Source organism: Erythrolamprus reginae, chromosome 1 (assembly GCF_031021105.1).
Source record: "Erythrolamprus reginae isolate rEryReg1 chromosome 1, rEryReg1.hap1, whole genome shotgun sequence".
In the NCBI taxonomy this organism is placed as follows: domain Eukaryota; kingdom Metazoa; phylum Chordata; class Lepidosauria; order Squamata; family Dipsadidae; genus Erythrolamprus; species Erythrolamprus reginae.
Genome location: NC_091950.1, coordinates 322,726,269 through 322,743,945, shown reverse-complemented (window position 1 = coordinate 322,743,945; position 17,677 = coordinate 322,726,269). Strand labels below are relative to the sequence as shown.

The window sequence follows — 17,677 nt, the reverse complement described above, 5'->3', positions numbered from 1 at the left end:
ACCTTGTTGCTAGTCTAATTAAATTGCAGCTAGTAGAAAAACATCCTCATTAAAAATACTTGTTATCTGATGATTACCAGCAATTTATTTTAATAACTGTCACTAAATATTGTTGCTTAGATACTGCAGAACCCCCCCTGATATTAGGCTCATTCTGGTTTATCTTTTACCAAATGCATGATTTAGAAGATACAGTGACTTCTGAATGGGTTACAGAATTCAGCTGTTCAGTGTTCCTGAGTTCACTATGCATTAAAAGATGCAGTGACTCTTAAAGGTTTGACTCTAATGAAGGAAATATTTCTCTGTGTGCATGCTCTAGATCTATGTGCAATGTGCAATAGGTAGAATAGAGTTCATAACTGATAGGTAAGTGGATTGATTGAGGGTAGCAAGCAACATGTTTTCCAAATGCTTTACGCAAATGCCCTGATCTATAATAAGCCAGAATTACTAGGGAACAGCACAATATCTCGAAAAGCACTTTTGTTCTGAAGAATCTCAAGCTGCTATAAACGCTTTCCCTTCACCCATAAGTGTGACAGCCTGAACAAACCTTTTCATATATTGAGTCATCAGTGCAGCTTTAAAAATTATACTCCTTAAAATTGCCAACTGTGAACCTTTTATTTTTCTTTCTCTCTCTCTCTTAAAAAAAAAATCCAAATTAGGACATGCTTAAAAATGTAGATGGGTACAGAAGGACATTTCAGGAAATCCACCGAGCTCAGTCTGTCAATGGAGTCCCTATTCCGTTAGAGCAGCTTGATGATATTGGTGAGAGGTAAGTCCGGATTCATTCTTGAATGTTGCAGTGATAAAAGTGTTGTTCGTTTCTGTTAAAATCGGTCTCTGTTTTTCAAAAGGGGGTTTTAATAGCAGAGGAAATAAGTGTTCCACACTGTAATTATCTTTTCTGGTCATCGACATGATTGAGAAAAATACTTGAAAGTGAATTAGCTATAAAATTTGAAAATGAAATACATCTGTTTGTTGTTGCTATTTGCCACCCAGCAGAAGGAAAAGCGTTCTGTAACATCATTGGGAGCTGAGAGAAAGAAATCACTGGTTGATTTAAAATATTTTAGTTTAGTTTGCCATTCTTTTCAGTATCTTTACTGGAAAACAAGCTCTATATGATAGGTTTTTCATTCTGTGTGAACGTGCTTAGAACGGAACAGTGATTCATCCCTTTCTTCACTTTATAAACCGACTCAACTAGTTTACTTTTGGTTATCAAACAGCAAGCTACAGAATAAGGAAAGTTCAACATTTAATGTCTTCATGAATTGTAATTTTATGCTCATTGCATGTTTCTGTGCTTAACTATGGGGTAATTCATGTCTAGGTTTAATTTTGTTGCCTCTTCATCTGATCTCCATCTGCTGAAAATGGAGTTCTTGGAATTGAAGTATCGCTTGCTGTCACTCTTGGTCCTGGCTGAATCAAAATTAAAATCATGGATTATCAAATATGGAAGAAGAGATTCTGTTGAGCTGCTTCTTCAGAATTATATGGCAAGTTAACCATGGTTTCTGAATGTGCAATTTTAAGAAAGAAAATATATGAACTGAAAATCCACAAACAGCTAATATGATAGTATAGTGTTATTTTTTCCAATTAATACTCCTGGTTTGATTTTAAACAGGGAAGAACTGTATAAGGAAATAGGTGGGCATGAAGCTTCCCATCTTGTGATGAGTCAAGGCACACACTCTGTTATATTTTTTATCATGCAGGCAAGGCATGCTACATGAAGCACGTTGCAGATGGATCACATTCCCTGGAACAGAGCTGGTCACTCAGCAACAATATTTAAATTTGTGCGTGTGTGTATGTGTGTGGGTGTTTATTCTGTTCTCATTGCTATGGAAGAGGTTATTCTAACCTGAATCTTTTAGGGAAGGGTTGTTAGGACAAGTAACTTTAGAATTTATCAGGGTTTTTGCATAACTCACTAGTAATTCTTTTGGAGATTGGGACTGAAACTTGATGATCAATACAGTTCATTTAGTGACCATTCAAAATTACAACAGCACTGAAAAAAGTGACCTATGACTGTTTTTAACACTTACGGCCAGTGCAGCATCCCCTTCGTCACATGATCAGAATTCAGATGATTGACAATTTGTTTGTATTATGAAGGTTGCGGGATCCCAGGATCATGTGATCAGCTTTTATGACCTCCTGACAAGAATTTGGAATCCAAATCCTCTTAACTAACTTAATAACTGCAATGATTCACTTAACAACTGATTCACTTGCCAACTGTGGCAAGAAATGTTGTAGAATGGATCAAAAGTCACTTTAAAATGTTTTACTTAGCACCATAAATTTTGGACTCAATTGTGACCATTTAACTCAAGGACTACCGTACTTCTTTTACATACAGAAGGTCTTTCTTCATTCTGCAACCTCATCTAATAGAACTGGAAAATGCAACCTGTCCTTGACTTATAACTATTCGTTGAGCAACTGTTTGAAGTAATTAAAGAAATGACTTTCAAGCAAACCTCACATTTACAATGGTTACAGCATCTCTGTGGTCACGAAATCAGAATTCCGATGCTTGGCAACTGGCATGTATTTATGCCTGCAGTATGCCAGGATTATGTGATTGCCATTTGCATTCTTCCCAGTCAGCTATAGACATGGAAAAAGTCAATGGGGAAAGCCAGATTTGTTTAATGACTCTGTGATTCACTTACTAACTGCAATTTTTCATTGATAACATGGCAAAGAAGACCATAAAAATTGGTGCAACTCAACAACCAAATGTGGGGGGAACACAATTATATAGAATAACAGAGTTGGAAGGGACCATGGAGGTATTCTAGTCCAACGTCCTTCCCAGACAGGAAACTCTACATCATCCCAGACAAATGGTTATCCAATTTCTTCTTTAAAAATTCCAGTATTGGAGCCTGGAATTCCCTCCCCTAGTCCTTCTTTTCATTAAACTGAACATACCCAGTTCCAGCAACCGTTCTTTATATGTTTTAGCCTCCAGTCCCCTAATCATTTTAGTTGCTCTTCTCTGCACTCTAGAGTCTCCATATCTTTTTTACATTGTGGTGACCAAAACTGGATGCAGTATTCCAAGTGTGGCCTTACTAAGACATTATATTATGGTATTAACACATCATGTGATCTTAATTCTACTATTCTGTTTATGCAGCCTAGAACTGCAATTGGCTTTTTTGGCAGTTGTTGCACATTGCTGGCTCATATTTAAATCGTAGTCCACTAGGACTCCAATATCCCCCTCACAGTTACTACTTTGAGCAAGATATCACATATATTATACCTGTGCATTTTGTTTTTATTGCCTAAATGTAGAACCTTACTTTCTTTAACTTTACTTTACCATTTTGCTTAGCAATGGAAATTCTGATCCCAGTTGTTGTCATGTCAAAGACCACCTGTATTCTTTTCTTAAAATTTAATTAGCTGCTGTCAGTCAGTACAGAAAGTATTTAACTAGCTCAACTTTTGCAAAAGACAATATTATATATCTGATAGGTCTAATCTTTTAATATGGCAATTTCTCCATATGTTGAATGCCATTCATCATAAATTACGTAGAATAGCGGGATAGCAAACAATTTAATTTCCATTGAAAGCTATCCAGAACTAAAATGAATTGAAAACTTAGTAGTAAGTTTATTTATGCTTACTTGATCCATTCAACTGATCCATTCCTTTTAAATGGACTGAAACCATTTAAATCTTCTAAACTAAATTAGTTATTAGCTCTTTCGTATGACAGTGAAACGACTTGCCTCCAGAAATTATCAATGGTCCAACACTGGATGTTTTAAAGAAGGGATTGGACAACCATTTGTCTGAAATAGTACAGGGTTTTCTGCTTGAGCAGAGAGTTGGGCCAGAAGTCCTGCAAGGTTTTTTCTAAATCTGTTATTCTGTTCTTCTGCAAATATAAAGAAGCACATAATATAATTTCCAAAAAGGCAAATTCCCAAGGCAATGGAAAGAGTATGCAACTTTTCAAGTTCTCTAGAGCATTTTACTGTATCAGATAAAATGTAATTATAAGAATGGAAAGAAGGAAGAAAATCCAGAAATCTATTAGGCTCCAGACTGTCTCCTGCTATGGGCTAAATTGATTGGGCTCCTGGTGCAAAACTAAATGCTTAACAGAATATAAAGCATATAAATATTCTTTTCATGCATATACATATGGAGAAATTAGAAAGATAGCTTTTCAGAGTTGTATGATTAATATTTTAAAGATCTCACACATATGCAATTTGGCCTCTTTAAACCAGTTTGAAAAAATAGCTTGTTGGAACTTTAAAAGTCGTATATTATTGTGTTATTCTCCTATTAATCATATATTATTAATTTAATTTTCCTTTAATGCTTCCTCAATGCTAATAAATATTTTCACTAATATTTTGGTCTGTTGATGTTGAGGCATTTAAATGCAAAATTATAACTATTGCATATTTTTCAAGAACTGCCTAACCTAAGTATGTGACATAGTTGCAATGCCATAGTGAATAATAACAAATATTTAATGATCTACGATTACTAAAGTTTATGTTTATATCTAAACTTTTCCAAATCAGATTAATCTGTTATCAAGCAGAACCATGTTTGCTCAAAAAAACCGAATGCTGAAGAAATCCATAAATCTTATTCTGGCCAAAAGTATGCATTGTTCTATCATGGCCTTCAGCTTGCTTTTAACTTTTTGCCAAGTATATTCAAGAAAAAAGATTAATTTTATTTTCTTATTGTTACAACTGATTTAGGTCTTAAAAATAAATATTACAGATTGATTTAAAATATCTTTATTTTAACATTTATCTGTGTCAGTATGGTTTAAAAGTTCACAAAACAGGTATGAAACCTATTTTTTCAGTTAAACTTTCACCCTCCTGTGGCCTTTGGGACAAATCACATGTTACATAAATTAGACTGCAAGCTACTAACAACCTTCTTTCTCTACTAAATGAACACTTTGGGAAAGAGAAGGACATAAGATGCATGCTCATATGCTTTGATTAACTTTTGCATGAGGGTTTAAGAAAAAGAGCTGGTGGTATTATGTGAGAGGATGTCATGTGTGAAAAGTATGAAGGTTCAATTCAATTGATTTAGTGCTAAAAACCTATGCACATGAATTTTCTCAACTACTTCTCATTCAACAACTACTTTAGTTAACAACCATCCACAGATACCATGATAAAAAATCATTTTCTAAACAATGCTGCATTAAATATCGAATTTTGTCTGTCTGATAGGTTCTGTGTGAAACTGATTAATATCTGGTCAGTTTCAGGTTGTAATTGGAGCTATTCTTCTGTGTGGCCGGGGCAGGTGGGTGGAGCCTCCTGCTGCTGCTGCCGCTGCTGGTTCATAGAATACTGGTAGTAACCCACCACTGGTTCTAATCCACTAATTAAAGTCACAGAGCTGAATTTATGAACTTTTGGTTAGGTCTTTTTAAGGAAGTGCTGTGCTGCAAAGAAAAACAACTCAAGAAAAGATAGCTTAAACAATCTCTCCACTCTGTGAGGGGCAAAAAAGGGTCACACATAGGACACTGAGTGAGAGAGCAAAGTTTCATTTATCTGAAGAAGATCATAGCAACCAGTGATCTACATAACATCAGTTTTCTCTGACTCTTTCTCTCAGTCATATGTTCACTTAGCAACCATTTTCCTTCACAACCAAGTTGTTGCAATGGAATGCAGCTGCTAAATGGAGAAAGGATGTACTAGTTGAACTAGTTCAATAGAACTAGAATAACTGGTCTTTTTGTAGTTTTATAGATTTGTTACCACTATCTTCCACCACTCTCTGATATTTATTTTTCTTTTCTTTGATTTTTCTGGCTTTGTAACAACTTAATTATAATTACCATATTTTTTGTTCCATAAGATGCACTTCCTGTCCCCCCCACCCCAAAACTGGGTGGAAATATCTGCATCTTTTGGAATGAATATGGGCGACAGGCAGCAGCGGCAAACTGCAGCAGCAATCCCCACAGCCTGGAACAGCTGATCGGTGGTATTTTGGGAGGCCGATCCAACCGATCAGCTGCTTGGAGGCAAAGGCTCCAGTGTTCCCTGGTGGAGGCAGCAGACATGGAATAGGCAGGCTTTTTGCTGTATACTGCAAGGATGCTAGCCAGATAGGATGGATGCTGGGAGGCAGAGGCAGATTTTTTGTCTTGCTTTCTCTTCTAAACCTAGGTGCTTCTTATGGACAGGAGCATGCTATGGAATGAAAAATAGGGTAGATTGTGCATGAGAAACATGTTTAGTAATAGAAGACATAATTTGCATATAGATAATCACAGATTCATTCTGTAGATTTCTCTGCCTGGCATCCTGAATGGCTGTTGAAATCTTCATTGACCTTCATGATCAAAACTGATCATTGGTCAACTTTTCTTTAAATTGCCTTATGATAATGATTTTGTCCTTGAGTCAACAAGTCCCTACATTTTTCTAGGCAGCTTTTTCCTAGGGCCAAGAGAAAATGGCTTGCATCAAGTACACTTTTCTATCCAAAGCAGGTCTCCATGTCCCCAATTCAATTGTTTGATTACTAGCCCAAATTGGATTTCATAGATTAATTTGTTCTACTATAATTCCACATCATCCTTAGTTACTTTTTAAATAATTAATATGGATGTGGTGACAATGAGGTTAACATTGGGGGCATTTTTGCACATATTTTTTTTCTCAAAGTGAAAGATAAAATTAATGAAAAGTTTAATATATATATATAATAATTTTTTTAAAAAAAAGATCTGGCAGATGAACTTGTTATATCTATTAAGCTCAAGATGAACTTGAGCTTAATAGATATAGTGAATGTTTAAAAGACTATTATCTTATCTTATTGGAGATTTCATTTTTCTTCTCTTTTTTCAGACTGTTATAGAAAATAACAAATTTTTTGAGCAGTATGAAATTACATACCAGATCTTGAAAAAAGCAGCTGAGATGTATGCCAATGCTAATGGCTCACGTAAGTAGAAGTCTATTTGTTCAGTATTATTCTTATTGTTAGATCAAGTAGAGCTGTTGCTAAGCAATTTGGAAAATGACAAAATTGGAAGCCATGTGTTTGAGAGCAGAGGACATGAATAACCACGTAAAAGACATTTCAGAGCAATTATTTTTTCTTAAGGTGATAAACATTTTCTAATATTATTTTTTATATGATATGTGGAATTTATAACCATGCTAGGATACATATCTGAATGTCACGCTAATGTCCCAATTGCATAAAAAAATTAGATTTCATGTAGCTTTTTATGATGTGTATCAACATTGATTTCAATATGAATCTAATTTCCACTTTGAAAGTTTGGTTATTCTGTTTCCCCTCTTCTTATTTGATCAACTGCAACCATCTTTTTTTAGGGTGATTAAGGTCATTCTCTTCATCCCATCTCTGCAATGAGTCAAATCATTTCAGCCACAAATGCTCTACCTCAGGCTGGGAAAGAACACTAGAGATTGTCAAAGCATTTAAAAAACTTTCTTTGCAAAATGGACTAGCTTTACTTTATGATGTGTTAAACCGTGTGTGCCCCTGAAGGCTCATCACAGCTGCTTTACATCATCACAACTGACTATCCTGGTTATCTCTGCAGATGTACCCATGCACAGATAACTCATCCATTTGGGTCACCAGTGAAACAAATGCTGTGTGAAGGCAACCAGAGAAAATATTTGGAGTAGCCATGCCAAACATTCTGGTTGCAGATGTGTTAGCTCCTTTAACTTTCCACATGGCAATTCACTTTGCAAAGTGGCTTCCCATACAGTGCACAGTGCACTTAGGTACTAATGCCTCTTATTTATTTATTATTATTTATTTATTACTTAGATTTGTATGCCGCCCCTCTCCGAAGACTCGGGGCGGCTCACAACACGTGGAAACAAATCATAAATAATCTAAACAGATTTAAAATATTTAACAATTTAAAAAAGACCCCATATACTAACAGACATACACTCAGGCATACCATATATAAATTAAACATGCCCAGGGGAAGATGTTTCAGTTCCCCCATGCCTGACGGCAAAGGTGGGTTTTAAGGAGTTTTCGGAAGGCAGGAAGAGTAGGGGCAGTCCTAATCTCCGGGGGGAGTTGGTTCCAGAGGGCCGGTGCCGCCACAGAGAAGGCTCTTCCCCTGGGGCCCGCCAACCGACATTGTTTAGTTGACGGGACCCGGAGAAGGCCCACTCTGTGGGACCTAATCGGTTGCTGGGATTCGTGCGGCAGCAGGCGGTCTCGGAGATATTCTGGTCCAGTGCCATGAAGGGCTTTAAAGGTCATAACCAACACTTTGAATTGTGACCGGAAACTGATCGGCAGCCAATGCAGACTGCGGAGTGATGGTGAAACATGGGCATACCTAGGTAAGCCCATGACTGCTCTCGCAGCTGCATTCTGCACGATCTGAAGTTTCCGAACACTTTTCAAAGGTAGCCCCATGTAGAGAGCATTACAGTAGTCGAACCTCGAGGTGATGAGGGCATGAGTGACTGTGAGTAATGAGTCCCGGTCCAGATAGGGCCGCAACTGGTGCACCAGGCGAACCTGGGCAAACGCTCCCCTCGCCACAGCTGAGAGGTGTTTTTCTAATGTGAGCTGTGGATCGAGGAGGACGCCCAAGTTGCGGACCCTCTCTGAGGGGGTCAATAATTCCCCCCCCCAGTGTGATGGACGGACAGATGGGATTGTCCTTGGGAGGCAAAACCCACAGCCACTCCGTCTTATCCGGGTTGAGCTTGAGTCTGTTGACACCCATCCAGGCCCCAACAGCCTCCAGGCACTGGCACATCACTTCCGCCGCTTCGTTGATTGGGCATGGGGTGGAGATGTAAAGCTGGGTATCATCCGCATATTGATGATACCTCACCCCATGTCCTTGGATGATCTCGCCCAGCGGTTTCATGTAGATGTTAAATAGCAGGGGGGAGAGGACCGACCCCTGAGGCACCCCACAAGGGAGAAACCTAGGAGTCGACCTCTGACTCCCCACTAACACCGACTGCGACCGGCCAGAGAGGTAGGAGGAGAACCACTGAAGAACAGTGCCTCCCACCCCCAACCCCTCCAGCCGGCGCAGAAGGATACCATGGTCGATGGTATCGAAAGCCGCTGAGAGGTCAAGGAGCACCAGGACAGAGGATAAACCCCTGTCCCGGGCCCGCCAGAGATCATCCATCAACGCGACCAAAGCGGTTTCCGTGCTGTAACCGGGCCTGAAACCCGACTGCCGGGGACCTAGATAATTATAATCTATAATCTAGGAGGAATGCTTAATCATTGTGGACTTTGTTTCCCTAATATTGCACAGGGCAGCAGTAAGGTGCTGCTATGCTTAAATATCTATGCATGCATGTCTCCAAATTCTTCAGCTCATTGACCCATCCATGAAGTTTTAGATTGCTGATCAATCCCCAAGTGTTTATTATATGAAAATTAATAAATGTTACTAATAGTAACATCAACCCTTTGGATACTCTCATTGACCCTTGGAGATCGATATTGATCACTTTGGATAAATTGCGTGTGTGAATGTAATGCAACTAAAGACATACTTTTGTTTCTTCTTCTTAAGATTACATTTAATAGTAAAGATAGTACATTTATCAGCAATAAGTAAGCTACTGCTATTTAGCTTCACAATACTATAAGGAGAAATTTCCTGACAGTTAGAACAATTAATCAGTGGAACAGCTTGCTTCCAGAAGTTGTGTATGCTCCAACGCTGGAAGTTTTTAAGAAGATGTTGGATAACCATTTTTCTGGTGTAGAGTTTCCTGCCTAAGTAGGGGGTTGGACTAGAAGATCTCCAAGATCCCTTCCAACTCTGTTATTCTGTTCTACTCTCGCAATCTCTGAATGGTTAGGGATAATGTCAACGTTGCATGACTTGAGTAAAACAGTCACTAAAATAACGTACATGACACTGTACTTGTACTAATTATTTGTATTAAGACTGTATTACTATTAGAGCTTGTTTGTTCTTAATGTTATTTCATATTGGGATTTTCATTTGATGTAAGATTTATGTTAAAGCCTCAATGCTATATTTCAGCGGAAGAAATAGAGAACATTACAAAGTTCATGAATGATACAACTACACAGTGGAGGCACTTGTCAGTTGAAGTGAGAAGTGTTCGGAGCATGTTAGAAGAAGTCATTTCTAATTGGGATCGATATAGCAATACAGTCGCCATTCTGCAGGCCTGGCTGGAAGATGCTGAAAAAATGTTGAATCAACCTGAACATGCTAAAAAGGTAAGGATTTTTTTTACCATGTACATATTTGCTAGTTTTATATCCAAGAACTGTGACAACAGGATGAACCAAGAGGCAATAAATGTCTCAACATAACCCAGTAAGCTTCTATTTCTGAAATAGAACTACCACTATTTTATTTATTTGTTTATAAAATGTACTGGCTGCCTATCTTACCAGAGGGTAATTCTGGGTGGCTTTACAGTCATAAAACACACAAACACACACACACACACACACACACACACACACACACACAGCTTTTTGCCCTGAACAATCTAGATCCTCATTTTCCTGACCTTGGAAGGATAGAAAGCTGAGACAACCTTGAGCTGGTCAGGATCGAACTCCTGGAGTAAGCAGTGAGTTAGCCTGTAGTAGTGCAGTATTACATTCTAACCACTGCTTCACCATAGCAAACATTACAATCCTATTACAGATTGGGAGAGTGGGTCTGGGAGGGGGGGAGATGGGATCTATTGTTAACCAGTCACTTCCACTATGATGCTCTCCAACTGGCGCCTCAAGCTAACTCGCAGAGCCTTCTTTTTCTCCAAACCTCAGCCTTTAGTCCAGAAGCTAAAAAGCAGACTGAAAAAACCCTGTCTTCATCCCTAGTTCCTGGTATAAAATGAAGGGAACCCACTTGATAATATCATACATTGTAGCACTTGTTTTTTTAGGAGATACAGTTGTTAAAGTATCTTGGACTCAAAGCATTTAGGGGAAGGTATATGAAACTTGTGTTCCTCTAAATATTGCTATATTTCATCTCTCAGTATTTCTCACCAGTGTTTTTGCTAGCTAGAATGCTAACTAGAATTATTGACATTCAGAAGCATGAGACAAGGCTTCAAAGGGTTTGCATTTGATCTTTAAAGCAAATTGGCTTTGATCTCATCTTAGGGGAAAAAACTGTTATGTTATATTCCAAATACCAATTTCTATTGCCTGTAAATGAAGGAGCTGTTTTTCTAGAAGCAGGAACAAGAATTGGTGCTCAAAAGATTGGGGGCCACTGGTATACATATACCAGTTGCCCCCCAAAATGCAGAATACTTAACATTGTTTACAACATTTGTAAACTGGGAGTATCCATGCAAATGAGAAGGTGACTTATTTATATTTCGTGTTGATGGGGACAAAACGTCATAGCGTGGGGGCCACAGCAGAAAAGGTGGTTTAATTTCCTGAGAAATATTTAGCGTAAAGAATAGAGTGATCATTGCATTCTTATGATAAGGGGAAATTAAACTTTCATATAAGTGTGATTTACAACTTTTTTCCAGCAATATTAACTAATGTTCTTCCTAGGATTTCTTCCGGCATTTACCACAGTGGATTCAGCAACATACTGCAATGAATGATGCTGGTAATTTTCTGATTGAAACATGTGATGAGACTGTTTCCAGAGATTTAAAACAACAATTGCTCTTGCTAAATGGACGATGGAGAGAATTATTTATGCAAGTTAAACAAGTATGTCCTCGGAGACTTTCTTCCTATAGTTTAAAGCCACTGTTGCACAGCATTATGTTAATAAGTAATTTAATTTTTTAAATTTAAATAAAGATTTGTATATCACTCATTCTATTTTCTGTGTGAAGAATTATGAAATATGGGTCTATAATTACTATAGAATTATGTTTATTATTTATTTATTTATTTATTATTTATTTATTTGACTTCTATGCTGCCCAATCCTGAAGGACTCAGGCGGCTTACAACAATAAAATAATTACAAAACAATAGAATAAGTCAAGAATATTATCTAATCTCTAAAATCCTAATAAAACTAGCATAAAATGGACATAACAACATGTATACATGTTGAACGGAATGTAAACCTTTGTCCCTTCTGTGCTTAGTGTTCTGCTGACACTTACTTCTATATTGTTTTATCTATTTTCTGTGCTTTCACAGTACGCTCGGGCTGATGAATTAGACAGAATAAAGAAGGAATATTTGGATGGAGTGGCTGCCTTGTCTGCTTTCATTGATGACGTAAAGAGGAAAATCTATGCAGATTTAGAAGTGTCCTTTCTAAATGTAAAGTTATTTGTCCAAGAAATAGAGGCAAGTTAATGAGAAACTGGGCATTATTTCTATGTACCACTGCTATATATTCTTGTTCTGCTTTTTGGGGTAAGAGCATTTTCAAGGACTTTTAAGGCAATACACTCATAATTGTTTTCAGGGGTGGGCTTCAAAAATTTCAGCAATGGGTTCTCTGCCGGGTTGCTAGGTGGGTGTGGCCATGGTGGCGTGGCCTTATTGGCCTGCTGCACCACAGCAGGTGGGGGGGGGGCGTTTTTGCCTTCCCCAAGTTCCGGAGGCTTTTGTCAAGCCTCTGGGAGGGTAAAAATTGCCCCCTGGTCTCTGGAGGCTCTCCAGAAGTTGCAACCTTGTGAAACTTTTGAGAGGCCTGTTTTTCATCCTCCCCTCCGCATAGGCCCTGCATCTACATCACATTCAAAACAAGCAGTGGGGAGACTCCTGGGAGGGGCAGGGTAGGCGGGGCCAGCCAGGAATGGGATTTGGAGGTTTTCCAAACTAGCCATAATATTAGTTATGGGTTCTCCCAAATCTGGGCAAGCTTGGAGCAGCCCATCCCCTGGTTCTCTTAACTGCTGCATCACTTTCCTGCTGTGACTTTACCATTCTTTGTTTTTTGTAAATCATATGCCTCTCCCTGAGCTTAAGTGTTAAACAAAATTTCCAGTGTGAACTATTTAAATAGAATTGTTACCTTTTTCCAACACATTGTTTTCATTGTTTTTTTAACATATATTTTAGCAGTATAGAAGTGAATCTCTAATCAATGTTCTAATAAAATAATTTCACAAAAATATTACATTAAAAATCTTCAAAGTTTGCATCCTGATATGTATGCTGCTTAAATGGTTATGGTATGTTGCATTTAATATGAACTGACATTAATTAATGCAACTGAAGGAAAGGATGCTAATTCTTAAGGCTCAGTCTTCTCCCCTACAACTGATAGGAGATTGAGCTCAATTTCTTAAAAGCCTTGTATTTTATACATAATTATTTGGAACAAAAATATTACAGGATATTAAACAAAAAGCACTCATTATGGAATCCCAGTACAAGATGATAACAAGGACAGCACAAGTGGTTACCAAGGAAATTCCACAAGAAGAAGTCAATGAAATGCTTGCTAGAATGCAGAAAATCAAAGGACAGCTCAGCAAGGTAATTACTATTCAAGTAATTTCTTAAATTACTCTAAATTACCTCCCTCTAGTGAGAGATAAGGGTGGGATTGATTTATGTTTCTTCACTGTATTTAATTATTCTGTCATTCCCAGTTTCCTTAGGGCTAGCCCAAAGACTTTCAATATGTTCCAACTGCTTCGATCTAATGATGACTTCCTTAAATTTATTTTACAGAAGAAATTATTCCTTCTATTCATTTTGCTGCCCCTTTAGGAACTGTAATTATACACAATGTATCAGGCATTTTTGGAAAAACAAAAGGGAATATAAAGATGACTAGAATTTTTTTAAAAAGAAGAAATTGAATGTGTATGCAAACCTTGGAATGAACAAAAAGCATATTATGCAAATCTTTTCGATACATATACTGAAGTCTTTGTCCTATCATTCCTCCCTCCCAAAAGCAAATTTGTGGGAAGGAAGATAATAATTTTACTAAGGGTGCTATATACGGGTCATCACTAGATATCAGAAGAAAATGATTCTATTTGTGCAAATATACTAAATGACATATTGGCTATACAGGTGGTCCTCATTTAGCTACTGCCTCATTTAGCAATCATTTCCATTGATGACAGAGATGAAAAAATAATGACCAATTATTGAATTTCCAACTTCCACAAAGCAAAGAAAAGCTGAAGTGAAAGACCATAAGCATAGTTGCAAGTTTGCTTAGATACTACGTCACTTAACAACAGGACCAACAATTGCTGGTCCTGATTTTGGTTGTTAAATGAGGACTACCTGTATTTGAAAATCAACATAAAATTAAGTAACTGTGTTAATATTTGAAGAGATTTAGCTTTCATTAGATATGTACACACGGCATTTTAAAACTCTGATGAAGTTAGCAGCACGCTAACGAAAGCTAAGTGGTTTTATTAAAGTTTCTATGTTCCGGTGATCGAGATGGCTGCTGCCTCATCATTCACACACATATATACACCAATACACACAATGGTATCTAATCATTGTATATATCTCTGTGTGAGAGGTTTGTGTTACATTTTCATCCATGGTTTTTAAAATATTTCTGTTGGTGTTAGGTTAAGGAGACCTGCCCAATTGTGCTCTTTGATTCACAAGAATTACTTCCTCATCTTGAAGAATTGGAGAAACAAATTACACATTTTCATGAATCTCTTGACAAGATCAATGAAATTATTTCTGTATTAGATCCTGAAGCCCTGCCTGCTCATGTTTTTAAACAGAAACATCAGGTATTTCTCATGCAAATACTCCAAATATGTTTTGTTTTAGTATTTATTGGGAGAAAAAAAGTATAAATGATTGATGTCTTGAATATCTTTCAACTTTAAACAAAATTTTAAGTGATTTCTAAGTCGCATAGTTCTCTTTTATAGGACTAGTTAAACCTCAAGTTGAAAAGTGGGAAGAGGATAGAATGGGAGTAACAGCCATGTCTAATATGCAAAAATCCCCATAAATAAGAATTCTGGCAATTCAGAAGCCTAGGAAAGATTTGATGTGAGCCGCCCCGAGTCTTCGGAGAGGGGTGGCATACAAATCTAAATAATAATAATAATAATGATAATAATGATAATAATGATAATAATAATAATAATAATAATAATAATAATAATAATTATTATTATTATTATTATTATTATTATTATTATTATTATTATTATTGGGACACTTATTTCTCAACCCATATGACTGGATGTTTGAACTTCCTCTAAAGTACCTGAAGTAGCATCCTTTAGACATCCACTGAAGTACCAAAATATAGCACTTCAAGCTAATAATTCAGTATCATGGGGTACTGAATGAAGAATTTGAATACTCAATATTGAAGAATCAGGGTTCCAGATGCTAAAATGTGAATATATTTCTAAAATTTTCAAGCATTGGATTCATTCATCAAAAATATTGTTTCATGGTTAGTGGACTCATCAAAGAATGTACAAGAAGGGATGGACATTAGATGCCTTACACTGGACACATTAAAAAAAATAACATTCTAAGACTCTTATGGTTTGTTCGCAGATTTCTGCAATTGGCAAAAACATCCATTGAATAAAACATGTTCACTTAATTATTGCAGCATTTGCTGAACAACCATTGTAAAATGGGCATAGTATATTTAATGAGAACTACTCATATATGATCCATAGCTCTATTATAATCCATTGCCTAAGTTCGTGATGGTGAATCTATGGCACACGTGCCACAAGTCGCAAATAGAGCTACATGGGAGCACATGTGAGACTTTTCTGTTTCAGCTCCAGTACGCATGTGCGTCCTGGCAAGCTGATTCTTTTTGCCTTTGGAAAGACAGTTTGGTCCTCTGGAAGCTTCCCTGAAGCCCTGGAGGCAAAAATAAAAAATCCCCCAATGGACAAACCAGAAGTTCAGAAAAACACACTTCTGGTTTGCCAGTCTAGGCATTTTTTTCACTGGTGGGTTCATATCAGTGTGATCTGGCGAGGCCCACTGGTATGAACCTACTGATTTGGGGCAATTTCCCCCCCCCCAGCATCTCCATGTGGAGGAAGCCTCAGCTGTGCTTCAGACGAAGAATAGAGGTCAGCATTAAGACGAGGGGTAGGTGGGAAGGCTTCTTCTGACATGGAGGCGCCAGGAAAAAAATCGCCAATAATCAGTGGGTTCACATTGATGCAGCTCTCTGGACCACACCAGTATAAACCCACCACTGCCTACCAGGCTTCAGAAAGGCCTGTACATGGGTGTGGGGAGAGGGAAGGGATGTGAGCACATGCTAGCACACACACACACACCCATTTTGGCACACAAACCAAAAAAGGTTCACCATCACTACCTGAAGTAATTTTTTTCTAATTAGATTTCCTAATATTGAAGATTCAGCTTTACTTTTCAGTTACTCCAGATAACACCTTATGTTACTCCTAATAAGAATTTGAGATATTTTAACACATATGTTTGCTGTATATTCAATTACTGGTTTTGTTTTTGCTGTTTTACTAAGTTACAAATCTTCAAGTGACTTGCATTCCAAAAAAATAAATATTTTAATGTACTAGTAAGGTGTGGGGTTTTTTTTCATCTTGGTGTATAATTTTTTTTTTAATTTGTTTAAGATATTAGAGTTTAATTACTTCTTGTAAAGAACACTTGTCAGTCTGGAAATAGACATTGACATTTTGTGGATTTCAATTGCTATCATTACCTTTTTTTTCCAAAATTAAAAGAACGGAGTTAAAATCTTATTTCAGTACCAATTCTCAAGAATCATTCAAAGCAATAAATGTTACCTGGATATGGAATTATTTAAAAAGTATTGTTTTATAGAAAATAAATTAGGAATAAAAGAAACACTGTTTGAAAAGAAATGCCGTCTTAGTGTCCAAAATATTCTTATTTTAATATTTTCATCTTTTTAAAGGATCTGGTAGCTTATCAAGAAAACTGCAAAAAAGCCCTGTTATTAATTGAAAGAAATAGTCAAATTATCACAAAGATTCTAGCTTCAAGTAAAGTGTTAACTCACTTCAGCTTTTCTGTACTTCAGAAGAAAGTGGTAGAAATGCAGGCTGCTTTTCAGGTAATCTTTTTCAATTGTAGTAATGTCACAAAATGTTTAACATTATTTCCCAACGTGAACAAAAATGTGGAAAAAAAGCCAATTTGACTAAGGTACTGTATATTACGATAAAGTAACTAAACTAAAAACAGTAATTCAAAATAGTGTCTGATAAATATTATTTGAGAATAACAATACAAATAATAACAAATTCGAAGACATGGTTTGCAAAGCTAAGCACACAAGGTATATTCAGGGATCATTGCAAACTTTTTAAAAAACAAATTCAGTTTTAGGGGAAACAAGCAATTAAGATAGAAATCACATGTGTTTGTTTACAGAGCTTAAAAATACTAGGTCAGTGAGGCTTTTAGGAATTTGGTAGTATTCATCTTAGAAAAAAGATGAGTTAAATGAGATGTTTGTAGTCTTTCTCTTGCATATTCCTTACTCAGTATTTTACTGTTAAATTTTGCTGAGACAGTTGCAAAAGAAGAGAAATGCCTGTCCGATGTAAGCGCAAAAACAGATAGTTGTTGATGTCAGTATCAGACCCCATACAAAGGAATGTCTTCCTTTCTGTTTATGTTGAACAATATCTATCACTCT

At 36.9% G+C, this 17,677-nt stretch overlaps 1 protein-coding gene across 1 annotated transcript in view; it reads left to right on the top strand.

The window, feature by feature from the left end:
* SYNE1 (spectrin repeat containing nuclear envelope protein 1) overlaps positions 1-17,677 on the top strand; it is a 354,964-nt gene that overhangs the window by 89,387 nt on the left and 247,900 nt on the right. Inside the window, exons 14-22 of the mRNA XM_070733725.1 lie at positions 672-784; positions 1,349-1,517; positions 6,912-7,008; positions 10,100-10,302; positions 11,617-11,781; positions 12,226-12,378; positions 13,375-13,518; positions 14,589-14,762; positions 16,931-17,089. Of these exons, the coding sequence (XP_070589826.1) occupies positions 672-784; positions 1,349-1,517; positions 6,912-7,008; positions 10,100-10,302; positions 11,617-11,781; positions 12,226-12,378; positions 13,375-13,518; positions 14,589-14,762; positions 16,931-17,089 (1,377 nt within the window). The remainder of the gene's footprint in view (positions 1-671; positions 785-1,348; positions 1,518-6,911; positions 7,009-10,099; positions 10,303-11,616; positions 11,782-12,225; positions 12,379-13,374; positions 13,519-14,588; positions 14,763-16,930; positions 17,090-17,677) is intronic.